At 41.5% G+C, this 27,452-nt stretch overlaps 2 protein-coding genes and 1 pseudogene across 3 annotated transcripts in view; 1 reads left to right on the top strand and 2 right to left on the bottom strand.

Moving 5' to 3' along the window:
• Window positions 1-230: 230 nt before the first annotated feature.
• Window positions 231-1,268, top strand: LOC308514130 (ubiquitin thioesterase OTUB1-like; annotated as a pseudogene). The gene has a single exon. The product of its transcript is annotated as a ubiquitin thioesterase OTUB1-like (transcript).
• A 2,980-nt stretch (window positions 1,269-4,248) lies between these two features.
• On the bottom strand, window positions 4,249-7,237 carry LOC308514392 (F-box only protein 31-like). Its single transcript, XM_081084561.1, has one exon. The coding sequence runs from the start codon at window positions 7,179-7,181 to the stop codon at window positions 5,541-5,543; it is 1,641 nt and encodes a 546-aa protein (XP_080940687.1). The 5' UTR covers window positions 7,182-7,237; the 3' UTR covers window positions 4,249-5,540.
• A 6,708-nt stretch (window positions 7,238-13,945) lies between these two features.
• PURG (purine rich element binding protein G) overlaps window positions 13,946-27,452 on the bottom strand; it is a 42,158-nt gene continuing 28,651 nt past the window's right edge. The window contains exon 4 of the mRNA XM_081083051.1: window positions 13,946-14,361. The gene's annotated coding sequence lies outside the window, so the exon portion shown is untranslated. The remainder of the gene's footprint in view (window positions 14,362-27,452) is intronic.

Consider the following 27,452-nt stretch of genomic DNA (forward strand, 5'->3'; position numbering starts at 1 on the left):
ACCCAGGCATGTGACCTTGACCCAGAATCAAACTGAAAGCCTCCTGTGACACCCAACCAACTGAGCCACACCATGGGCCAGGGCAAAGAAAGAGAGATGGTAGCTATAGCTTGCATTTTGTTTAAGAAATCCACAGAACACACGAGTCAAAGGGCAAAATAAACTTTCTTTATTTTCATAGTAAGAGTGAATTTGTTTGAAATCATCTTTTCAAGGAAAATTGGGCAGAAAGTAAAGCTTTCTTGAGGCGGAGATATATTCTGGGTTTTCTGTTTGTTTTTGCAATGAGTGTGTTATCATATAATTAGTTTATTAATATGAATAATAGAAAATGAGCAATGGGGAGGCCACACATTATAAGCATGGTCATCTGGGCAGCTTCACCAGGAAGTTATAGCTTCATGCTCCCTTGAGGACCACCCACCCATTCCTCGCAGATCGCTGGAGGTAGGGATTGAGCAAAGGGGGAGATGGGTGCATGGGCAGTAAAGTCCTGGTCTCGGAGCGGCTGGAGCTCTCGGTCCTGTACAAGGAGTATGCTGAGGACGACAATATCTACCAACAGAAGATCAAGGACCTCCACAAAAAGTACTCGTACATCTGCAAGACCGGGCCCGAAGGGAGCTGCTTCTACCGAGCCCCCGGCTTCTCCCACCTGGAGGCGCTGCTGGATGACAGCAAGGAGTTGCAGAGGTTCAAGGCTGTGTCTGCCAAGAGCAAAGAAGACCTGGTGTCCCAGGACTTCACCGAGTTCACAATTGAGGACTTCCACAACACGTTCATGGACCTGATCGAGCAGGTGGAGAAGCAGACCTCAGTAGCCGACCTACTGGCTTCCTTCAACGACCAGAGCACCTCGGACTACCTGGTGGTCTACCTGCGGCTGCTCACCTCTGGCTACCTGCAGCGGGAGAGCAAGTTCTTCGAGCACTTCATTGAGGGTGGGCGCACTGTCGAGGAGTTCTGCCAGCAGGAGGTGGAGCCCATGTGCAAGGAGAGCGATCACATCCACATCATCGCGCTGGCCCAGGCCCTCAACGTCTCCATCCAGGTGGAGTACATGGACCGCGGCGAGGGCTGCACCACCAACCCAGCACATCTTCCCCGAGGGCTCCGAGCCCAAGGTCTACCTTCTCTACCAGCCTGGACACTACGACATCCTCTACAAATAGGGCTGGCTCTGCCCACCGCTGCCCTGCTGCCTTCCCCTCTGCCAGGCTCTAGACATGTACAGAGGTTTTTGTGTGGTTGTAAATGGTCATATTTCACTCCCCTTTCCCTGTCATACAACCTTCCACGTTTTATTAAAGGGGATGCTGGTGGTGAAAAAAAAAAAAAAAAAAAGCACCTGTAGAGAAGGTGCTTGCCTGTCTGTCTAACCTGGGAAAGTATCACTGGCTAGGGAGGCGGGCCCCAATGCAAGCTCACAGAATCTTTGAAGGGTAAAATCCGCAAACAAAGAGTTCCCTCTCTCTTGTGCCCCTTGTTCCCTTCCCTCTCACTCTCTTTCTCCATGACCCACACTTGCCCACCACGTACTTTCCTGCCATGTGGCCTTAAGCAGCAGCATGGCCCATGGCCATGCGGACCCCCCATGCAATGGACTGCAGCTGGGAACACAAGGTAAGCTAGCAGAATTCTGGACTAGACTGGAGTTTAATATGGAGGAGAAATTCTGGGCAGTGGCCTTAATTCTAGCCCTGCTGACGAGGAGATTGGACTTCTTCTGTGGCGAGACAGACAGAGATGGGACCTTGGAGGGGAACCCCCTTAATTTTACATCATCAATAAAACTTTCCACAATACCCCAACCTCCCTTGGGCGGGGGGGGGGGTGGGGGGGTGGGGGTGGGGGGGGGGGGGCGGGCGCTCAGGGAATTCTTTTCCCGATGTCACCTCAAAAACTTCACTTCCAACGATAAACAATTGAGTTGGCTTTGCTGCAGCATCTTTCTACTATTTAGTGAAGTGAGAGAAAGCCTCAAATTCAAATGCTAAGCAGTACACTGACCTGTTTCCATTGCTACCTAGTCAGTGGGCTGTTAATGTCCAGAACAAGCAGGGGTTGCCCTGAAAGAGGAGAGCCATCCCTTGCTGTTTAAGCGATAATTCCTGTTGGTAGCAATTTTCACAAAGAGAGAAAACACTGCTGGAAGGGGAAAAAAAAGTTCTTTTCCATTGTCTATTCCTATATAAGGTCAAAAATAATCTATTGAAAGGCAGTGGGGGGAAGAAAATCTACCAGATAACTGGTGCTTTGTCTGGACTAGGTCAAATGATTTTTTAAAAACTAATTAACTGCAATGAATGGTTGTTTGTGCATTGGGTGGAAACAAAGATTTGAAGATTCACCTACACAGACGCTGCTAACTTGAAGATGGTGATAGAAGATATTATTTATTGAGTGTTTATGGTGAGCACATTGTGTAATCTCCAAAAACCTAATGAAGTAGGTGCTATCATTGTCTTTGTTGTACAGTGAGGACATGCCCAGTATCACACATGCAGCAGAGCCAGAATATGAACCCAGGTTGGTGAGCTTCAAAGACATATGTAAAACATGCCAGAGAAGAGCTCATTCTTATGAAAATTTAACTTGCAAATGCCTACAAATCTATGTGAGTTGATAGTAAAAACCCAATCATGATGGGCCAAAAATGACAAATAACCTATTTTTCTTAAAGAGTCATCTTTTGAAAACACTTTCACCATCACTATTTTATACCACTTACTCATATCATTTTGAAGATTGCACAAGACAGTTTTTATGTTTGAAAGTCCCTAAAATTGGAAGTAATACCCATCCATTTATGTAATTTTTTTACAACATGTGTAACATACTTTCGGATGATGGTGTTGATGCGGTTGGGCATGGTATATGAAAAGAAAATAAGTTTAGAATAAGAGTAAGACATAATGCGTCTTAAATTTGGGCATGCCAACCCATTACTTAGGTGTTCTATATCTGTATACTTGGAGTAATATAGTAACATAGATACTTAGGTTATCTGACAAAGAAGAAAAATGAGATAATGTACAAGAAGTATTTAGAATGCCAAATTCAAAGTTACTATGTTGTTATATTTCACATATATAACATATAAAATAGCTTTGTATCTTTATTTAAAATGTTTTTTAAATCTTTATGTTGAAAGTATTACAAATGTCCCTTTCCCCACCATTAACCTCTCCTAACCTTCCCTTACCCCCTGCCCCAGGCCGTCACCACCCTATTGTCTGTGTCCATGTGCATTATATATTTAGATATATTATATCTCATACTAGAGGCTAGATGCACAAAATTTGTGCGTGGGTAGGGTCCCTAGGCCTGGCTGGCAATCAGGGCCGATCTGTAGAGCGACCAGCAAGGTGATCGGGGGTGGGGGGGCCCCACTGGTACCCACCTTGGCCAGCCTGGTGCCTCTCGCTCCGGTGGGGTGATCTGGGGCCAGCACTGGCTCCCTTGCTGGCCAGCCCCCAGCCCCAATCACCCTACCACCACCATCGCCGGTGACCTCCCTCTGTGGGGTGACCAGCAGGGCGATTGGGGGGCCCCCCACTGGCACCCACGTTGGCTGACCTGGGGCCTGTGGGCTGGGGGCAGCTCCTGCGTTAAGCATATGTCCCCTAGTGGTCAATGTGCGTCATAACAATCGGTAGCTCCACTGGTCATTCTGCTATTCATTTGATTTGCATATTAGGCTTTTATTATATAAGATATTTTCCAAACCCTGGTGGCTCCACTTCCAGGACATATTTATGGTCCTTCCACTTATACCATCTCCACTGCTACTGTGGTTCAAGCCACTGTCTTCTCTTGCCTGGGTTATTACAAAAGGCTCTTAACAGTTTTCTTTGCTTCCACCTTACCCACTTGTGATCTGCTGGATCCTATTAAAATGTAAGTCAAATAGTGACACATGCTTAAAACTCTCCAGTAAAAGCCTTTACTCAGAGTAAAAGTCCTTATGATGGATTTCGACATCACCATTGACCTGCCCTGTTTCCCCCATCAACCCTCTGATCTCATCTATAATTCTCTCCCTTATTAACTCTGTTCCAGCTACACAGACTTCCCTGGTGTTCCTTAAACATCCCAGGGACAATTCTGCCTCAAGGACTTTGGGCTTGCTGTTCCCTCCGCCAAAAATGCTGTTTTCTTCCAAATCCTCACTTCCTTCAAGTCTTATGTAAATTCAACATACCTGAGGGACCTTCCCTAAGGCCTGGGATTAGTCCCAACCCCCGCACTCCCTATTCTTCACATTCTACTTTATTTTCCCTTCATTCATAGCACTCCTTATCACCTGACAAATTTTTGTTTATTGTCTGTCTCTAGAATGTAAGCTCCAGAGCATTAAAAACAATTTAAAAATGAATGAATGAATGAATGAATGAATGAATGACTTAGACCTCATTCGGGATTGACAATAGAATAGGAAAGAATCTACCCTTGAAAAACTGGTTTGGAAGCAGATTTTCATAACACAAATCCTGTTTGCCCATCACTTATACACTTTAACACAATTTAGCAAAAGGGGTTTTACGTTTCCAACAGTTTCCATTTTGAGCTGGTGATAATCAAAGTTATAAGAGAACAGAAGGAACATTAACAGTTTGATGTAAATCTATGTAAGTTCCACGAGAGCAGAGACTGCTTCCTGTCTTATTCACCATTGCTTTCTTAGCTCTTTCTTTTTTTTCCTTTTTCTTTCTTTTATTTTTAATAACAGCTTTATTGAGATATAATTCACATACTATAAAATCCACCCTTTTAAAGTATACAATTCAGTGTTTACTATTATTTTTAGAGTTGTAACAATCTAACAATTACCACTATCTAATTTTAGGATCTTTTCTTTTTTTCTTTCTTTTTAAAAAGACATGCTCAGCCCTAACTGGTTTGGCTCAGTAGATAGAACCTGGGCCTGCAGATTGAAAGGTCTAGGGTTGGATTCTACCTCAGTTGCAGGCCTGTCCAGGCCCGGTCCTGGTCAGGGCACATGTAGGAAGCAACCAATCTATGTGTTTCTCTCACATGGATATTTCTCTGCCTTTCCCTCTCTCTTCCATTTTCCAAAAATCAATGGACAACATTGAAACTACCAACTATAAGACAAACAGCTATCATTCAGAACCATGGGAAAGCTGGCCCAGTGGAAGTTCTACAACTGGAAGGAAAAAAAGAAGCGCATTGAGACTGAGTAGGAAATGCAGAGGCGCCAAGAACAGAGGTACCAGTCACTTGGCAGGCAGGCTGCAACTGGATGCGTGGTTTTTTTTCAATCGGAAGGGGTTACAAACTCTCGAATCCACTGAGCTTGTTTGGGGCGGGATTCTGAGGTCCCAGACCCGTTCGGGGAGAGGTGGGAACTGGGTGGAGGGGAGCTATGGGGGGGTGGGGGGAGAGAATGGGGAACAACTGTAATAATCGGAACAATAAAGATTTATTTAAAAAATAATCAATGGAGAAATCTCCTCGGGAGGGGATTAAAAACAAACAACCAGATAAACAAGACGGTGGGTAATCTGGTCAGAAGGTCAAACCTCCAAAAGCGCACGAAGCTGCTCTTCCTCTGAAGCCTCTTCTCCCCGCTGTTGCCTCTGGGCAAGGAAGGGGCCGCCAGGCGGTGGGGACTGAATGTTCTCCAGCATGTCCTGGAAAGCCTGCGGGGATGGCGCCTCCGCATTCTGGAAGGCGACCTGGACTCTGCTGTACAGGCTGAGGCAATTGGGTTCCTGCCACATGAACCCGAAGTGGTCTTCATCGAACAGGATGAAGGCTCCAGGGATGCGCTGGGGGTAGGCGGAGCCAGAGCGAGCAACAATGCCCACGCCGTAGAAACACATCCTGCAGGCTCGGGGGTAGTTCTGGTCCCTGGAGCTCACGCCCGCAGGCAGGACAAACTGGACAGGCTGCTCCTCCAAAGCTGCAGTCCCGGACTCCCCGACACGGGGCTGCGCAGGGCTCAGCCGGCCATGGCCCTCGCCGTCCTCAGTCCCGTCTTCTTGCTGCTGCTGCTGCTGCTCCTGGATCACCTGCTCCTGAACCTCCTGGACCAGGCGGGAGTACTTGTTGAAATTGCTGAAGATATCATCGGGCAGCTGGATGCGGCGGCTGAGGTGGATGTCTATCATCTGCTGCCCAGCAGGGACGTGGTGGTCACCCGTGATCTTCGTGGCCCTGGCATGCTTCCCATGGAAGCTGAGCATGACAACCTCTAGGCTGTTGTAGGCATGGTCGGTGCCTTTGAAGAGGCCTGGCCTGATGAGGTCCTCCGGGTGGCTCGGGGAGAGGTAGATGCGGCGGTAGTTCCGGCAGTCGTCATACTGATGGTCGATGAGCTTCATCAGGACGAACCGCAGCCTGTCCTCCCGGAAAATGTGCTCGAGCGTCTGCCCCCATTCTTCCCGCAGCCACGCGCGTAAATCCTCTCGGCTCCCACCAGGCATCCTGTGGTGGTGCGTCAGGTTGCACTGGGTGGAGAGCCCGTCCTCCCGAATCTGCACGTGGCAGCTGTGGGGCCCTCGGCGGCCGTACGTGCACTGCACTGTGGGCGATTTCCCCTCTGCCAGGCGAATTCTAAACGCGGGCTTGAACTGCAAGGAGTCATCCACGCGGGGGTCATGGAGAGGCAGGTACGTGCGACCCACAACGCATGGGCCCTCCACCACTACATACAGCAGTCCTCCATAGGGCCAGTTATCTGGCTGCCACAATCCCAAAATGTGCCTGCATGGGTGGAGCAAGTTGGCATAGAGTTCTCGACAAGACACAGCCATCGTCCCCGGGCTCCTCAAGTTTTCAACGGCGCCGTACTCCTCCCGGCAGCGCCGTCTCCAGATGCTGTCGGTGTGCAGGATGCTGCGGAATCTGGTGCAGGCCTGGGCCAGGCTGGGCAGGTCGGTGCCGGGGAGCGAGGCGAAGATCTCCACCAGCAGCTCGGGAGGCAGGTGCTGCAGCGAGCAGCGTGGGGGCGGCCGGGGTGGCATGGGGCTCCTGATCCCTCCACTCCCCGCGGAGGACCGAGCCGCCATGTCCGCCTCCACGTGCTGCCCTTCAGGGGCTGGGGCCGGCTTACTGTCGGCCGCCACCATCGCAGCTGGTCCCAGGCGCTGCTGGCGACACTGGCATCCTCGCGAAGGGCCCGGGCCGCAGAGGCAAGCGTACTCGTCCTCCATGCCTGGCGCAGTAAGCAGCGCGGACCTCTGCAGCCTGGCTTTAAGCTGGCACCTTCCCGCCCAAGAGCCCAGCCACGCCCCCTTCAGGGCCTAGCCACGCCCCCTCCGAGAGGAGCTGATTATAGGACTTGAGCAACACTGGAGAAACCCATACCCCTTAATATTCTCCTCCTGCCGGAAGCCTGTCTATCCTTGCTGCATGACACAGTCGCTGCAGGGAAGAAACATCTGCACAGCATATGCTTCAAGGGACCTGGCACATATGGCATACTGTTCTTAATATGTTTGCTCCCCTTTCTTGGTGCTATGTGTTTTAACCAAGGTCACCTCTCCGAGAAAGGTTGTTTCCCCAGGTAGGGATTTTCCCCTGAAGTTAGGGTGGGAATAAAACCCCTTAACTAAATGCCAGGCGGGTAGTTAATCACTTTAACTATGAACAATCACCCTTAAGCTACATAACCTTTACTCCCTGGAATGGAGATAAGAAACGCCCTAACCTTTGGAATAGAAATTGACAGGATTAAAATCAACTGGTATAAATACAGTTGTAACAAGACAATGAAAGACAGAACTTGCTGGAGATCCTGGCTAGGCTGCTGATCAACTGAACGCTGTCTCCGTGTCCTTCCTTCTTCGCCGACTCTGTCCACACCTTTGGGAACCCCTGGACCTGCTGGGGCTGGACTCCAACAGCCTCCCTTTCCCAGGGCTGCCTCCCTGTCCTCCCACCCTAGCCCTAGCCCCGGGCAGTCACTAATCTGCTTTCTGTATGGATATGCCTCCAGGGATATGCCAATGGGGACATTGCACATAAATGCAGTTATAATATCCTGTCATTTGTGACTGGTTTCTTTCACTTAACATAACATTTTAAAGTTTTATGTATGTTATTTCATGTCCTGGTATTTTGTTTCTTTATATTGGCGAATAATAGTCTAGTGTATGGGTATACCACATTTTGTTTATCCATTCATCAGTTGATAAATATTTGGGTTGTTTCCAGTTTGGGGCTCTTATGAATAACACTGCTATGAACCTTATGTACAACATTTTGTGTGATCATGTTTCCATTTCTCTTGAGTATGTACCTAGAAGTGAAACTTTTGGGTCATATGGTAACTCTATGATTTAACACGTTGAGGAGCTGACAAAACATTTTCCAGCCCTCCCTGGTTTGGCTCAGTGGATAGAGCCTCGGCCTGAGGACTCGCTTTCTTAGCTCTTTCAATAGTGCTTAACAGATAGTAGGTACTCAGTAATAATTTATTGAACAACTGGACACTTTTTGTACATGTTCCCATTAAAGCAATCTTATGGAAGCAAATAGCAACCTAACTCTTGTATTGATGTCATCAGACAGCTTTCTAAACAATGAATTTTAATAGGTATACCTCCGTGTATATTTGCATTATTATGTAACAAGTTTGATTTCTCCATTGAAATCTGCAGTGCTGTTTCTTAAATACATTGAAGGACAATGCTAATGTGATTACTCCTGCTTTATTTGTTACACATTTTCTGGTTTTGATTCTGCTTTGTAATTCAGTTGATTCATTCCCTGATGTATTTGTTGAGCACCTACTGTGTGAAAGTCTGGTTAGATGTAGTCATTGTGCTTTAGCAGAGTCCAATGAGGGTGATGGGCCCAAACTAGGTTACTGGCCATGAAAGTACTTGGAAGAAGCAAAACTTAATCATGGCAGGATTCGACAACTGATTGAATGTGGGGGCAAAGGAAAGGAGGATTGACTTTCCTGGCTTTTGCTGCTGTTCATCCTGCCCTTCACCATATTCATATGGAGAACATCCCTGAACTCCTCTGACGTGAGTCCCTGTGGAAAAACCTGCATGCTGTGCATGGTATACAGAAGCTCACAAATCAGACTCAGATGGGGACTTGAGATTCAAGGGGAGGGAAAGTTTATGGTGCAGTTCTTATGTTAGGATGTCTGTAGTTTGCTTGAAGATAACTCAGCATAAAATGAGTTTTATAACATGTTTGTTATTTAGATTAAACTGCAACCTAAGTGCATTCTGATAGGAGATTACCAGAGGTGGCTCTCCTGCACAGATGGTGTTTCTGTGATGCATAGTTGCTCTACTATTTAGTAGAGTGAGTGTCAGAATGACTGTTTACTGGTATAATTACATGACTTGTTAAATAGCAGGAAGTGAGTTAGAAATGGGTAATTTCAAGATTTATTGATTGGTGAAATATTTTAGATGCGCTCCATACCTGCAGGTAGAACATAGAAAAATCGACAGAATCCTGATGTATGTACCTGTATGAATGGTGTCTTAGACCATGGTTCTCAACCTATGGGTCGCGACCGCTTTGGTGGTCAAACCACCCTTTCACAGGGGTTGCCTAAGACCATCCTGCATATCAGATATTTACATTATGATTCATAACAGTAGCAACATTACAGTTATGAAGTAGCAACGAAAATAATTTTATGGTTGGGTCACAACAGGAGGAACTGTATTTAAAGGGCTAGAGTGGTTGAGAACCACTGTCTTAGACTAAGAGGATCCTTGTCTCTCTAGAGTGGCTAGAGCATCTGGAAACAAGAAAGAAAGAAAGGCCAGGGTGGAGGGAAGTGGGAAGGAAGGGAAAGAAATAAGAAGGGGAGGGAGGATAACATTAAACATACATTTTTTATTTTTTTATTTTTTCTGGCATTCCTGATTTGCTGAAGCCTTCATCAAAGCTTTGTTGGCCTAGTGTACAGCCCAGCAAAGCCCACCACAATGCTGTTGTCACTTAGGCTTCTGGATAAATCACTTGGGCATTTTGTGCCTGGTTACTTGTATTCAATTTCTCCCTGCAAGATGCATCAGGTGATAGAAGAGCAGCTCAAGGATAGGGAGAGAAGGCAACTGAAAGTCAAAGGAAGGTAAGAGCAAAGAACCATGAAGGGCCCTATGAAAAATTGAGAAGAGTTAGGGGCGAATTGCTGAAAGATATTATCGCTGCCTGGTGCCCTCAGGGCAGCTGCCAGTTGGCATGATATTTTTCACGTTCCTTTACACAACTGAAAGCCTATGACCTTGCATTATTTATGAGGCAACTGAATATTCTTGCTCTAAAATGGGTTTTCAGACCTCTGCTTGGTATTTGATTAAAGAAAATCAATCTCTGCATCAGTTTTCAAGCACTCATTTTCTTTCAGTCCTTCAGATTTTCTCTGTGTTAGTGCACTAAAACTGTTAACTTTCCATGATATCCATGAATTGTCAGACATGGAGAAACATATTACCAAATTTAAGGTATAAAACATGTCCTGCTTGCTTTAGTCTTTCTCTTTAATTATAGTTTTCGGAACTTAAATTATACAGCTGTCTATCAAAATGTGCAAATAAAAAAAAAATCCCTACCTTGACACAACCAAAATAAGATATTTTTGTGCATAACTAAATTACATGTTTACCTTCAATATACTTTATTCATTACCCCACAAAGAATTTATTTTGGATATTTAAGAAGCTTTCTTTTTAAGTAATGTCCTGATTCTTGCTGTAACATGGATGAGCTTTGATTCCTTTGGTATGAAATGTCCAGAACAGGCAAATCTTTAGAGACAGAAAATAGATTAGAGATTGCCTAGGGCTGAGAAGTGGGATTCGGGGATAGGAATTGACAGCTGATGGGTATGGATTTTCTTTTATAAGGGATGAAAATGTTCTAAAATTAGATTTCAGTGATGTTTGTGAGCCATCCTGTTTTATTTCCCTTTAACCCCCAACAAATTTGCACATAGGAGCACATACCACTTTAAGTACTGACATAGCAAAACCACATAATTGCATTTAGTGTTATTCAGTGGTGAGACATGCGATTGTTTATAACTCATCTTTCACAAGTTGGAATGTGGCCAGTGATTTCAAATCCATACACAGGGTGCGATGTTTCCCAGTATAATTAACAAGTGAGAATTGAAGTGGCTGGTGCTGTGCATCTCGCTTTAGCCCAAACACCAAACCATCCTGCAAAACCAGGAACTACAACATAGAGAAAGAAATTATATTTCAATAACAATGCTCCATCTGCAGAAAGTCAAAGCCGATTACACTCACTTTTCATTGTCTCTGTCCACATTGTGAGGACCCAGGCCAGTCAGAGGGATAAATCTCTGTTAGATTTTTTTTGCCTGCTACCAGTTGTGCAATGAACGAACAAATACATACACAAAAGGAGATAGGTTAAAGAAAATCACTTATGTGAAAGGCAATAATAACATAGTGTCTTAGCATATGATGGGTCTGTGATAAAGAAATGATATACTAGTTTCTTAAGTAGGAGGGGGTGTTTTCTGCTAAACAGAAAGCAGGCTTCAACTTGAAGCTCTTTCCTAATACATATTTGCTGTTTTGCTATCTGGGGGATTCCGAGTATAATTAGTGATTTTCAGTATGTAGACCTTTGCTTATTGGGTAGGAGCCAGAGGACAGAATATATATAGAAAGATGACATAGCTTTTGTTTGTAGCTACACTTTGTTAGATGGAGGGAAGGACATTGAATCTGTTTGGTAGGTGTTGGTGTTTTTAACCTTTCACTCTGGTCTCCTTTGAGAACTGTCAAGAAATTTTTAAATTTTCACTCTTCTGCTCTGACACCTACAAATCAAGAAGTTATAGACATCCTAAAAGACAAGGACATTTTTCCAATTTAGCAGCCCTAGCCTTCCAGCTGATTTGAGAGAGGTGTTGAATGCATACTAGTTCATACCATGCCAAATTGCTTTGACTCGCAGCAGTAATGGGAGACAGAGAGATTAGAGAATTCAGAGAAAACTCAAAGCACAGCGCGCAGTCTCTGCAATTATGTGGGATATCCCCATAGTGTTGGTCTTTGTCCCATTCTTGGCACAGAGCTACTAAAACCCTTTGAATTTCCTAAGTGATGAGAGTGTAATATGAGTGGTTAAGTGTCTCTCATTCATAACAAGCCCTTTTTAACGACACATGAGTTTATGTTAATGGCCTGACTTTTGGAAAGCCTTGTGGATGGGGGCTGGTTGCCAGGAAAACCAAGTGCATGTTTAGGTATTTGGAACTTCCAGACCCTCCACCCCCAGGGAGGGGACAGGGGCTGGAGATGAGTTCAATCACCAATGACTTAATCAACCATGCTTAGGTAATGGAGTTTCCATAAAACCTCCAAAGGATAGGATTTGGAATATGATTTTTTACCTTTTTTTTAAAAAAAATGTTTAAATTGATTTCAAAGAGGAAGGGAGAGGGAGAGATAGAAACATCAATGATGAGAGAGAATCATTGATCAGCTGCCTTCTTGCACAGTCCTTGCTGGCATTGAGCCTGCAACCCGGGCGTGAGCCCTGACCAGGAATCGAACTGTGACCTCTTGGTTCATAGGTTGATGTTCAATCACTGAACCACACCAGGCTGGAATACTTCTTTGATGGACATGTGGGGTATGAGTAGGGAGAGGGGTATACCCAGGGAAGCATAAATGCTCTCTCCTATTTCCCCCATCTATGTATCTCTTCCATTTGGCTACTTCTGAGTTATATTCTTTTATAATAAACTGGTGATCTAGTAAAATATAACAAAATAAGACAGACAAAATATCTCCATAGTGGCAAGCATCTAACAACATATTTCTCCATCCAAGAGCAAGGTAGCTCCAAATCATCTTTAGGACAGATACAGGTGCTGTGGACCTCCTGAAATTTGGAAGTGGGAGCATTTTTTTTAAGGTTGCACAGAAAAAATGAGCTCATCTCTGGGCAGGATGTATCATTCATTTACTCATTTCATTCTTTCATTCAATTCAATAAATAGTGAGTGTCAAGTATGTGCTAGGCCCTGTCATAAGTACTGGAGATAATCTATTAAATTAAAACATTAGAATTGATAGTGACACTAAGAAGGAGAAACAAAAAAGGAGGAAAGAAAATACATCCTATATAATAAAAGCCTAATATGCTAAGTGTCCGGTCATCCAGTCATCCATTCAACCAATCAAAGTGTTATATGCTAATGATATGCTAAGGCCACTCAACTGCTTGCTATGCCGTGCACTGACAACCAGGGGGCAGACAGTCAACTGGTTGACCAGTCGCTATGACATGCACTAACCACCAGGGGGTAGATGCTCTGACCGGTAGGTTAGCTTGCTACTGGAGTCTGGCTGATGCGAGATGGGCTGGACATGCCCTGGAGCCCTCCCGTAATCCCTCCCTAGCTGGCCAGGTCCCGTGTCCCTCCCTGGCCCAATCATGCATTGGTGGGGTCCCTCAGCCTGGCCTGCACCCTCTCACAATCCGGGACCCCTCGGGGGATGTCAAAGAGCCAGTTTCGGCCCGATCCCACAGGCCAGGTCGAGGGACCCCACTGGTACACGAATTTGTGCACCGGGCCTCTAGTTAGATTATAATTGTTTCTAATCTTCTCTCATCTCACTTCCTAAGAGGAAGAAGCTTAGGTTATTATAGGCCCATGGTCATGGGGATAATGGTCAAAGTAAAACAAACAAACAACCAAAGAGATCATGAAAAGATCTGTGGGATTGCATCAGAAAAAAAAACAACTTTACTGGAAATGACAAAAAGGAGATATGGAAGGAAAAGTAGTGAGGCGAGAGAGAAGAGCTTGTATAAATTAAGTTTGCTTGAAACTAATTTTGAAGATCCTGAAGATGAATGGGTAAGGGCTTTTGTGGCCACTTCTGTGAGTATGGAATTAGAGATGAGAAATTTTGTTTGAATAAGTGACTTGTTCTTTTGAAATTTTCTTTTTGGTTACATTCATTTTTTTCCTTAATTTATTTTTAAATTGATAGTGCACGGTTTCAGAAAAAATAAGTATGTATAGTAAAGATGTCTCTTTCCTAATCTATCAGATAGTTCTCCTTGCCTAAGGCAGCAGTTGTTAACAGTTTCTCCTATGTCATTCCAGTAATATTTTCTGTATGTGAAAGCAAATATAAATGTATAGTATTTTTCTTCTTTTTGTGAAAATGGTACCATACTATATTCATAGGAAAAATGGGGAAATTTAGAAAAACTGATCATATCAAATATTGGTGAGGATGTGGAGGAATTGTTGGTGGGAATGTAAAATGGAACAGCACTTTGGAGAACAGTTTGGCAGTTTTTTAAGAAGATAAACATATACTTACCATGTGATCCAGTCATTCTATTCCTAGGTATTTACTAAAGAGAAATGAAAGTAAATGTACATAACAATATTTGAATACAACTTTTCATAGCAGCTTTATTTATACTATCCAAAAGCTGAAAACAACCCAAATGTCCGTCAATAGATTAATAAATAAAATAATTACTACATTAATACAAGGAAGACTACTTAGCAATAAAAGAAATGAACTATTGATACATACGACAGTTTGAGTGAATCTCAAAATAATTTTGCTAAGTGAAAGAAGCCAGACAAAAAAGAGTATATTTATTGTGTGACTCAATTTATATAAAATTCTAAAAAAATGCAAACTTATCTATATTGATGGAAAGTAGGTCAGTGGTTGCATGGGGCTTGGGGAAAGAATGAGGATGAGTGTGAAGATGGGAAGGGAACTTTTGCAGGTGGTGAATATGTTCATTATTTCGATTGTAGTGATGGTTTCATGGTTGTATACAAACCCAAACTTACCAAATTGTACATTTTAAATATATACAGTGTATTTTATGCCACTTATCCTATATAATAAAAGCCTAATATGCAAATTGTCCCCTTGACTGGGAGTTTGACCAGGGGGCAGGGCTGGCTGGCCAAACACCTGCCACCCCTCCCCCGGGCTGGCCCCACCCCCAAACACACCCCCATCCCAACCAGGGGCAGGGCTGGCCAACCAACCACCCATGACCTCTCCCCCATGGCTGGCCTGGCCCAGTCAGCCTTGATCAGGGCAGATGGCCCGATCCCACCTGTGCACAAATTTGTGCACTGGGCCTCTAGTATCTCAATAAAATAATTAAAACATGCATCTCTTTTGACGAAGTAACTTCACTTGTTACAGTATTTGTAAAATATATTTAATAGAGCTTAGTTGAAATGTTAAGTAACTGAGAACAATGCAATTCCCATTATTAGGGGATTAGTTAAATAAATTTGATGTCTTTATACAATAGAATATAAAATTGTTAAAATAATGTTTTTAATCGTTATACACTGAAAGATGCCTAAGTTTAAAAAATAGTTTGCTTACTGAAGGGGATGGAAAATTGCGCAGCCACTGTGGACAAAAGATCCTCAATAAACTAAATACAGAATTACCATATGACCCAGAAATTCCACTCCTAGGCATATATCTAAGAGAACTGAAAACATGTGTATGTGTAAAAACTCATACACGAGTCTTTATAGCAGCATTATTCAAAATAGTCCAAAAGTGGAAATAACCCAAATGTCCACCAACAAATATAGTATATGCATACAATGGAATATTATACACATATAAAAAGGAATAAAGCATTGGTACATGCTACAATGTGGATTAACCTGGAAAACATTATGGATCCTAAGTGAAAGAAGCCAGACACAAAAGGCCACAGATTGTATAATTCTTTTTGTGTAAAATGTCTACAATAGGCAAATCCATAGAGTCAGAAAATAGGTTAGTAGCTGACAAGTCCTGTGGGAAGGGAGGAATTGGTACAGGGTTTCTTTTTGAGGAGGTGAAAATACTCTGGAATTAGATAGTGGTGATGGTTATGCAGCATAGTAAATGCAGTAAACCATTAAAGCGTACAGTTTAAAATAGAGAAAAAAACGCCTATGAGAAGTAGAAAATGCAATGTTAAGAAAATAATCTGGATATTGGGTACTTGAGTAGAGTCAAATACAATTTTTGTTTAAAAATTAATGTATATGTTAATATATGCATATAAGTAAATTTGGAAGACTATTCGCTGAACTGTTAACAAGCGTAATCTCTGAAGAGTGAGATTAAGTAATACATTTAGGTACTATTTGATTTAAAAATACATATATAACTTTTGTGATCAAGTAAAATCAAAGACTTAAATGATTAAAAACATATGCTAGCAAAGTTTGACCTTTATATTTCTTTATTAAAGAAATATGCTAGCAAAGTTTGCTATTGGTTACATCATATAGGAAATCTTTAAAAAATTATCCTTTGCCCTAACCGGTTTGGCTCAGTGGATAGAGTGTCGGCCTGTGGACTGTGAAAAATCAATAAAATATAAAAAAAATAAAAAATAAAAATAAAAAATAAATAAATAAAATAAAAAACCCTAAATTTGTACAAAAAGTGAATATAGAGTAATTTCCATGTAATCAAAGGATAATTTTTTTAAAAATATATTTTATTGATTTTTTTTTACAGAGGGGAAGGGAGAGAGATAAAGAGTCAGAAACATCAATGAGAGAGAAACATCAATCAGTTGCCTCCTGCACACCCCCCACTGGGGATGTGCCTGCAACCAAGGTACATGCCCTTGACCGGAATCGAACCCGGGACCTTTCAGTCCGCAGGCTGACGCTCTATCCACTGAGCCAAACCGGTCTCGGCAGGGGTTTTTTATATTGAAAGAAATATTTGCATATTGAAATATTTTTAAAAGTTAAACATTTTTTAAATTAAAAAAATTTCAATTACAGTTTACTTTCCATATTATTTTGTATTGTTTTCAGGTGTACAGCACAGTGATTAGACAATTATATTAAAACTAGAGGCCCGGTGCGCAAAAATTTGTGCACTTGGTGTGGGGGGAGGGGGCGTTCCTCAGCTTGGCCTGTGACCTCTCGCAGTCTGAGACCCCTCGGGGGATGTATGTCCACATGGTGCCTTAGGCCCATTCCCTGGGGGATCAGGCCTAAGCTGGCAATCAGACATCCCTCTGGCAGCCCGGGAGCCCTCAGGGGATGTCCACTTGCCAGCAGGGAGCAGGCCTAAACTGCAGTCGGACATCCTTAACGCTGCTGAGGAGGCGGGAGAGGCTCCTGCCACCACCACTGTGCTGGCAGCCATCAGCCTGAGCAGAGTGTGGCTGAGCAGAGCTCAGTGCTGCACTGACCACCAGGGGGCAGCTCCTGCATTGAGCATCTGCCCCCTGGTGGTCAGTGTGTGTCATAGTGACCAGTCATTCCCAGTGGTTCTGCTGTTAGGGTCAATTTGCATATTACCCTTTTATTATATAGGATATTATTTTAAGTTTATTACTCTTGGTCAGTTCAGACTCCAATTAGGTTAGTTCTTTTCCAAGGATCAAAATTACGCCTCTCTCAAATCAACACTTCATCAGTGGCTGAGATGAGCTCTTTGTGATCACAAAGGCCTTTATGTGTTTGTGTGGGAGGCATGAGAATGTGCCTCCCAGATCTACTGCAGGATAATTAACCACAGCATCAGCTGCTGTGCTCTGACTTTCATCATGGTGTTCACACGAAAACCCATTTCCCCTGCTCATGGCAGGGAAATGAAAGTAGACCTGTTTCTGAAAGATACAGGACTGCTCTGAGGGCATCTTGGCTTGAGGACTCTCTGTGGGCCTTGCCAAAACTTCCTTAGAACAGTGCTGCAGCCTGAGGTCTTCCCTTTCTCCTTCACAGGGGCCAGGTCAGCATTGGCTCAATGGCTCTCCCAGCCTCCTCCAGCTCCTCATTTTCCCACACCAGCATTTACCCCAATAAATTTCTTACATAACTAATTCTTTCTTAGCTTTTGCTTCTCAGATAACCTAGACCCGTGGTCAGCAAACCACGGCTCATGAGCCACATGTGGCTCTTGGGCCCCTTGAGTGTGGCTCTTCCTAAGCTTTAGGAGTACCCTAATTAAGTTAATAACAATGTACCTATGTATAAAGTTTAAGTTTAAAAAATTTGGCTCTCAAAAGAAATTTCAATCGTTGTACTGTTGATATTTGGCTCTGTTGACTAATGAGTATGCCGACCATTGACCTAGACAAACACAAGTGGTACCAAGAATGATCCAAGAAAACACTGTGATTTGGGACTGACCCACTGACCATCCAGTGGGCAAAAAGGATGTTAACCTGGTTGATAGATGGGACATAGTCCCTTTCCTAAGGTGGTGACTCAAGTGTTAAAGATTTCGTTGATGGTGACTCCTAAATGACCTGGCAAAGGAGAAGCTGTTGCAGGTGTGATGATTAAGGCATTTGAGAGCTATGGGGAGAACAATATCCTCAAAGTCAGCAGGGTCGACTGGTTATTGCTAAGCTATATTGATGCCAGCACAGGAATAATGAGAGCTATAGAGCCCTAACAGGAAGTTAATGGTGAAGTGTGGGAGCCAGAGGGTCTTTTTGATAGCTTACCTCCTGTAGTGTGAAAGAGCAGTCACAGTTGAACAGGCAGAAACTCAGACAAGTGCGGAGATCCCCAGATATTTGAATGTTGAGCCAAGACCGATCTGTTATACCAAGGTCAGGGTGCTGGTTGGGGAAAAGTGGGACCCTAAGTGGGATGGGGACTTGTAAATGGACACCTCTGAGTATATTATCTTGGCAGGACTGCCTCCTGACCCCCAAATCCTTAAGGTTTGCAGAGGTGTCCCACCCTTCCTTTAAATGGAGAGAGCACGTCTACCATGCTAAAAGAATGCTGCAGAGCTCCAGCGTGTTTAGCTCAGTGTTAAGCATTGACATGTGGACCAAGGATCCCGGGTTGATTCCAATCAAGGGGCACGCACCTTGGTGCAGGCTTCTCCCCAGCTGGGCCCTGGTCAGGGCGCGTGCAGGAGGCAACCAATCAATGTGTTTCTCTCACATCGATGTTTCTCTCTGTCTTTCCCTCTCTCTTCCACTCTCCCTAAAAGTCAATGGCAAAATAGCCTCAGGTGAGGATTAACAAACAAACAAACAAACAAACAAACAAACAAGGATGCTGCAGAGACCGCTCCCTCACCAGGAGCAGGTGCTTCCTTTAGTAGCTGCCCTTAGCTCCTCCTTGCCTGAACCAGGTTCAGTCCCACCTTAACCTGGTGGGTACATGCTGGGAATTATTAAAGAAGGAAAGAGACTATACTCCAGAAGAGCTGCAAGAAATAGCATGTTCGGGCAGAAGCCAGAGAAATATACCTTGGATTGTATTTTGAGAGTGCTTGATAAGGGACCTGAAATTTAACTTTCTCAGGACCTAAGATTTTTTTACCTTGACAAGAACCTCAGGGAATGGGGCAAACTGCTAGGGTGGTTCTTAGAAATGGAGAAAAAGCAATGACAGCACTCAGTGAAGTGGAAATTTCTGAGTTGCCCTCAGTAGGAAAGGATTCTGCCACAGTGCAAGCCACATGGCTCATTAGTCCTTATACTCGAGGAAGGATAGAGAGGCAGAGGGAAGCGGGAACCCCAGAATGCACCCTGTGAAAATCCAGGCTCCTGCCACTGCAGTGAAGTTTTTAGGAAATCCAATGGTGAGGATTTCTTCTCCAAAGTAAAAGGCATATTATTGGTTTATCCTGTCCCCTCAGCTCTGGGCTCTGCAGGATTGGAGGTTCTGGTCCCCAAATGGGGGGACATTCTTGCCAGTTACAGCTGCTGCCTGGGCACTTTGGACTCCTCATGCCTAGGAACCAGCAGGCTAGGAAAGGAATCGCAGCTTGGGCCAGCATAATTGACCCACATCAGTAGGAGGAGATAGTGTTGGGAGAAAGAGATGTGGCTGGAATCCACATGGCTCCCTCTTGCAGTCTCTTGGTACTTCCAAGCCCCATTGCATCTGCTAATGGAACTGTGCTGTAATCTTGGCCTGAGAACAGTATGGTTACAAGAGATCAGACCCCTCACGAGCGAAGGCTGAGTCACACCACCAGGTAAACTGCCGAGTCCTGCCAATGTGAGGGCTGAGGGTGAGGGGTAATTTAGAATGATGGTGGAGGAGGAAGAGAAAAAGTTCCAGCTGTGGCCCTGAGATCAAATGCAGCACCAGGGGTTGTACTTTATTTTACCAACTTCCCTTTTCTGAGTTGTTCCCTCAGGGATCAAGGTCTGTAGGGACCACGAGAAGGTGGTCCTCCAACTTAGGAGGAGATGTAGATCTTTGCAGCGTAAACAGAAGCCTGTGGTGGCCACGACAACACATCTCTCTGTTTTCCCTTAATTGACTCACAGACCAGCTGCGGGCCTCTGAAATCTATCACCACGTTTGCACTGAGGCTGTGCTTCCCAATGGCCTCTCCCAGCCAATGCCCGAGTGTGGCAGGGGTACTACGCATGTTCATATCTGTAAGATGCTGGCTGCCTCTGTAGGGTGACTTTGGCTTATGGACTGTCCAGAAGCCTGGCTGGAACTTGCTTAGAACTGTAAAAAAGACAAAACCAAAAAAACCTTCCTAGTTTCTTCTTTCTTTTCTTTCAGAGGTGACAGGCCTGCATCATCTTCTGATGGCTCCTCCACCAGCTCCTTCTCCATTTCCCTCACTGTCATTTCCTCTAGTAAATCTCTGCACGTCTAATCCCATCTTGGAATCTGCTTCTTGGAGGACCCAGACAGGTGGTTTGTATATGTACCTGTGGGCATCTAAGGCAGAATGGCAAATACATCAAGCATGTATGCTAAGTCTAGTCAACTTGTGTCTGCCAGGAGTCTGAGTTGAGACAGATTCTAGAGCTGTGTCTGATCCTTCGTAAAGAACGCCATGATCAATTGGCAAGGTCTGCCATGAGGACAAGGGAGGAGGGCCTTGATCTTTCATTATAGCTATTTTTGAATTTGGATGCTTCTAAAATCTCTATCGAGAAGGTCATGGTCAGAGGGGTATTGTATTTGAAGCTGTTGTTAATGATGAATGATATTCATAATGATAGTAATGATTAATGATAATTATGGTTAATGAATAATAATAAGTATTACTAATAATGATATAATGATGATATGACATAATGATGTAATAATATATAGTGACTATATAAGTACAGATAATGCTGAATGCTGAATAATAATTATAAAATGATATATCATTAAGGAGCCGAAAATCATTATACTATAAAACAATATGTAGTTTAATTGTATTATATAAACAATATTATTTTCACACTGAAAGTGACACATGGCTTCTAGAAGAAAAGATTCAAAGCAAAAGGACATGTTAGTGGTCTCTAGCTTTCCCTTGGGGTGACTGCTCTGATGAGCTGAGGTGATTATTTCTGTTTCCTAGCAGGTCTGTATTATGGAGCCCGTCAAAACATGATGCTCTTCATTAATATTACTTATTTCCCCATGCGACTTTATACTTGTCAAACAACATTATGACATTAATTCGATTTTATAAATACACTAGAGGCCCAGTGCATGAATTCGTGCACTCGGGGGTCCCTCAGCCCGGCCTGCGTCCTCTCGCAATCTGGGACCACTGCTCCTAACTGCTCACCTGCTTGCCTGCCTGATCACCCCTAAGCATTCGCCTGCCTGTCTGATCGCCCATAACCACCTCTGCCTCGGCCCTTGCCACTGCAGCTTCATCCAGAAGGATGTCCCAGAAGGTCGTTTGGCTGTCTGGTCTAATTAGCATGTTATGCTTTTATTATTATAGATTTTCCTACTAGAAAGAGGATGTGCTGATCAGTTGATTTTAGGTATTCTTTTCTATCTAGCATTTATTTCCTTCCTGTAAAAACTCATTTCTAAAATTATAAAAATAACACTTGCTTATCATTAAATAATTTTAAAAGCATAAAGCAAAATTTAAAGTCCACTTCTTACACACAGTCTCCTTTCAGTCCTACTCTGTAGGAGTAACACTATTTTTGGTTGTAGATGGATTTTCTCCACTGGATATCTGATGCTCCATGTGCTTCCTATATGACTTTGCTAAAAAGAATTTCTTGTGTATTTACCCAGAATGAACTAATAAAACTGAGCTTCTAAATACACAAAACCATGGGTCCACCCTTTCATTCAAAGTTCTTTTTATCTTTATGAGTCATTCTTTCATTAAGTCTTTTATGAAGGCAAACATTATGCTTTGCAAAAAGTGTAAGCTTCAGCTACCTCTCCCAGAATATCAGAGATTAATTTGGGAGATTATGTGTAATGCTCTGCTCACTGCATTTTATGGTTTATTCAGTCTTATGAACTAGCACCACACATTTGCTTTGTGTGAATTATACTACTTTATAGTTATTTTCCCAAGGAGACTTTTCATTGTCCCAAGGATAAAGTGTGTGTGTGTGTAAGAAAAGTGACTTAGTCTTAGTGTGAACTCAGTTAGGCACCTACTTCAACAATTAATGAAGACAACTCAGAAATGATGTTAATCAAGCATGGCAAACTCACAGCCCACGGGCTGCATGCGGCCCACAACGAATACTTTTGTGGCCCAGCCAATATAACGGTACGTAAGAAATGTTTTAATAAAATTTTATAACTTAATTTTTACAATATCCTGTTATACATAATTATTAATAATGAACTACAATGTTTGCTAATGACTGATTACTAGAATCATGTTGCATTCATTTCCCTTCCATGCCTTCTGCTCGGTGCACCATTTCTCTCCACTAATACTGGCAGTGGATTGCCATTTCATTAGTTTTGGACTGACTTGTTTGGTATGCGCAACAGGAAATATTTCGCTTTTGGAGAATAAGAAAAATAGGTTTATTTGCGTTACGCTTATTAATTGGTGCGGTTATTCAGTGTCTAGTAAGTTAATGTTCAAGAAAAAATATTAATTTTTATTAAAATGTTCTATTATTTTATGTCAATGATTACTCATTTATTTCAGCCATTTGCATTTAGCATGTCTCTATCGAAATAAACCTACGTTTCTATGAAAATTGAAGCTTTTGGTTTTTTTGTGGCCCACATAAACTTAAAGCTTGTTTATTTGGCCCATGTTAGCCTTTGAGTTTGACATGCTTGATGTAAATTATAGATTGGCTCTTTTTAAAAAAACAAAGATTATTATTGTCCATTTTCAAACTCAAAGCAATTTCTGATGAGAAAAATTAGTTTCTTAAGATGAATAAGGGTTAAACTTATAATGTACATGAAATTTATTTCAAAAAACCCTTCTCCAATGGAGAACATCTGGATCTTTATTGAAAGTACTTTTATTCAGGGTTTATAGATGAAATCCTTGAGCTTAAGATTCCCAAAGGAAATTCTTATTTTAGAAACAGAAAACACAACTTATCAAAATATTGTTGATAAAACAATAAAGACAAATACAATTTTGTAACTCTAGAAAAGCTTAAGTAATGGTTTCACTTAAAGAGGGAGAGACTATATACTTTTCCTAAAAGAATCAACTTACAAAGTGTACTCATTTTATTTAAGATTGATAATTAAAAAAATAATTTCATACAAAAACCAAAAAATTTTTGTGAAAATAATTTTTAGGTGGGATAAATATTATGATGAACAATAACACATATCTGATAAGTGTGGGGATAAAAATTAGAGATTTTTTTTAATGTAGATTAATATGCACATTTTCCCCAAAAAACAATGTATTTATTCTCTCATCCTTTCATAAAATTAGAATTAATTTTTCTTTTGATTAACATCAAAATATTACCACAGAAATAAAGATACTCTAAAATATTCCTAGCCCTACTTTCTAGGACTATAGGTCTTTTTTTTTATTAAAGAAAACCTGGAATTATTTTGTAGCACATTTATTATTTGCCAGTTTAATAAAATGGAATGCTGTGAAGTCACTTGTAAAAATGGCATGAGGCTGTGATTTAGTAAAAACTGCATTTGTTCAAGATAGTCCTGGAGGTGCACGCCCAGTGTTCATGTGGCCTCTGTAATCTAAACTTCATTTTCTAATGTTAGGAGTTAGATATGATTTAATAACTATGTGAGGCAAAATTACTGTACCTTACACTCTTTCCATAACAAAGATCCATAGCAGAATGAGAATGATATTTCAGCTGTCGGACCCACTAGGCTAGATTGATAGGTTTGATCATCTATTTGAGATCAATGGTTGTTGCTTGAGGAGCTTTAACAGATTTGCTTTGATCTTTTCTTTTCAAATTGATGGTCACCCATGGTTTAGGCAAAATACCAAGGAAAGAATGAACATTTGCAGGCTGCCTTCATATTGAATTTATCTCTGGCTTAGGAGGAACACCGCTGTGTCTCCATGAGGATAACAGCTTCACTTGTCCCAATGCTGTGTGATTCTTAGTGCAGGTGCTAAAATTAAAAATGCAGTAAGACCACTGCATGGGTTTATGCCATTCAGTTTGTCCTGGAAAGTTCCAATTTTATTTTGTTTCCTTATTTTCATATAGGTGGAGTGGAAATTTACTTTAGGTATCAGCATACACGAATAACCTTTGCATTGCCATTTGACTTGCAATAAAAGTTTGAAGGCATACTTGCAAATGTTACCTCATGGCTCAGCCAGATGATAAAACATTATTAATAAAGTACTAAATAAACAAATGCTCTCTAATGGCACATTTTTTGGTCTCTTCAACTTACATATTTTTCAGGTCTGAGAGGCCTAGTTTTTATAGATCTGATCTAAACTTGAATTGAGAAGCCAAGCCAACTGGATTTAAATTCCCAAAGATACCACAAATTTGGGGGCACACATTAAATAACAAAATAAACACATGGTAAGATCAAATTTTGATCTATATGAGGGCCCAGTAGAACTAATCTGCTTTCTGAAAAAGAAATAGGAATCCAAAGTAATATTACACACATATAAACCAGTTTATTAGATTGTCAGTGATACTTTGAGACATATTCAAGTTATTTTATTTTACTTCATATAAACAGAGGAAGGGAAGAAAGTTTAAACTTCAAGCTTTGTTCAGCATGTGTGCAGTTAGCATCCACAAAAGCACCATTGGATATGGAAGAATTAGCACCACAGAATTTTAGGACCTAACTGTTAACATGCATCACTGAAAAACTCGGGACATGAAAACACAAAGAAGTACGTGGTATGGTCCATTATAAACAATACAAGGCAATTTATGATTTGCTTTCATACAGTACAATACAATCACCAATCGATGAGAACCTGTTAAGTACAATACAGGACAAAAAACACTTTGTACCCTGTTAACACTAAAGCAGTTACAGATTTAAAAACATGTTTCTTATGAGAGGCAGGGGACTGAAATGATCACTCCTCCTCAATTTTTAAATTCAGAGTTATATAGTTACATGATCTCTTAAGAAAGTATTTTCAAATTTGTGTCTCTCTACCGCAATGTTGGCAAATGTTGTTTTTTAAACTGAAACATTTGATAAATTTTTAAAAAAAACAAAATAAAACAAAAACCTGATAAGAGTCAAGAAGTACTCCAGCATGGTCGAAGATATTCCACATAAGATCAGTTTGAGAAGGATGCCAATGGTGTTGACATTTGTCTTCCCTTCCGTGGAGGAATGTCAAGTACAGAAGCCTTGCGTTTGCGTTGACTTCACTTCATTTCTTTCACTCAGTCTCTTTATTCTGAAGTGTAACATAAGAGACATTCCTTATTCCTCAACTGTCTTTGTAGTGTTATAGGGCTGTTCCTTAGGCTGGATTTGACAACAGTGAAAAGGGTTGATATTCTCTCTGGATTTAGGGTAAATTGTGAGCTAAAGAAAAAATATTAATTTAAATTTAGCATATGTGAAGTTTTAAAGGGAGTTTCACTATTTTCACAGTACAAACCCATAATGAATATCACTGAAAACCTTTCTGTTAGAAAGCATGTAACAAACCCTCAATTTTAAGTTGGGTCTAAGCCAATTTTGGCATATTAGAAGATTACTGTATAAGAAATGTGCAATAAGAATAGATAGGTACAGGTATATTCAGATCTCAATGCACTGATGCCAAGGAAAATATATTTTCAGTCACCAAGAGAAGAATATATCCTGAAGCATCCATGCAGACACATGAGTCAATCAAGCGTCTGCCCAACTTTTAATTCTGGAATAGTGATAACAGGGTCATGTAGGAAAAAGTACTCAATTACAGTATGGCAGCAATTTTATATTATATATTTTAACAGCAAAACATTTTTGAAAATAGATTCAGCACTATATGGTAAGTTTACAATTCACCATTTCTATACTTGTAATACATGCATTTATTTGTTTTCCAAGTTTTTTTTTAAAAAAACCCCACTAGGACCAACATCTTTCAGAACAACAATCTAACATTAAACAAAACCTTCTAAGGAAAATATTTAGCATCACAGAATTTGAGAAAACTTACTCAGCATCACAAAATACTCAATAGATGTACATTTGAGATTGTTCATGCCTTGACATAACACACCTTTGGGTTAATATATCTTATTATAAAAAGAAACAAAAGAAAGAATTGGCATGGAATTTATCTTTAGCCTGTCCTTGGTTAGAGAAGACTGACCTCTAATAAACTTGACTCCTTTCCACAATGATAACTGTTTCCATGAAGCAGCATTTATATTTAATAAAACTTCTTAAACTAGTGATGGAAAGAATGATCACCACAGAGAAAAAATTAAAGATAAGTAAAATTATAGACAAATAGTTTTTTTCTTAAATGAACTGCTCCCAAACAAGAAAGAAAGCAAGGTTTGTTCACTTTGAAGTGTTCTTCTGTTGAAAAACATTCTTGGAGGAAAGCTAGCCTATCCTTATGAATGTCAGGAAGATGTAAGGTTTCACTTGGGAAAAAAAGTTAACTTAAAAAGAAATTATGTGTTGCTTCTCTGTTGAATCAAATCCACTATATAAATGAACTAGTAATTTTCTGAAGAGAAAACAGCTACACACAGCAACACATCCGTGATACTATTTTCAATTTGATGATTCGCCAGGCATGGCTGACTTGAGCACAGAAGAAACAGAACTGATTTCTTAATGTTTTAGGGTTACGTTAAAATAACCTCAAATAAAACAAAATCGAATTTTGGCAGGCCAGCTTACTAGTTTTGATTACCTTTATATTGGACCAACATTTCAATACAAGATAGTACCAATTAAAAATAAGATTTAAAAAACAAAAGCTGTCTAAAATTGTTCAATGAAAAAGCCTTAAAAGTTAGCATTGTAATCTCAAATGATTATAAGACTTAGGGTAACAGTTTTGCCACTATCACATCACTTTTGTTACTCGAGTTTTATTTCTGTATTGTTCATTGGTTATATTATATAATACTATTTTCTGATAAGTTAAAGTTTGACTTACTACATTACATAAGAAGCTTTAGAAAGACACATAAGTAGGATACATTTATAAAAGGATAAATAACATTTTATGGTACTTTAGACGAACTCTATACAGATAAATATGTAGTTCAAGGTCATAAAGTGCCTTCATTTCCAGGTAATTAACTTTTCA

This window comes from Myotis nattereri (assembly GCF_964212035.1).
Source record: "Myotis nattereri genome assembly, chromosome: 2".
NCBI lineage: Eukaryota > Metazoa > Chordata > Mammalia > Chiroptera > Vespertilionidae > Myotis > Myotis nattereri.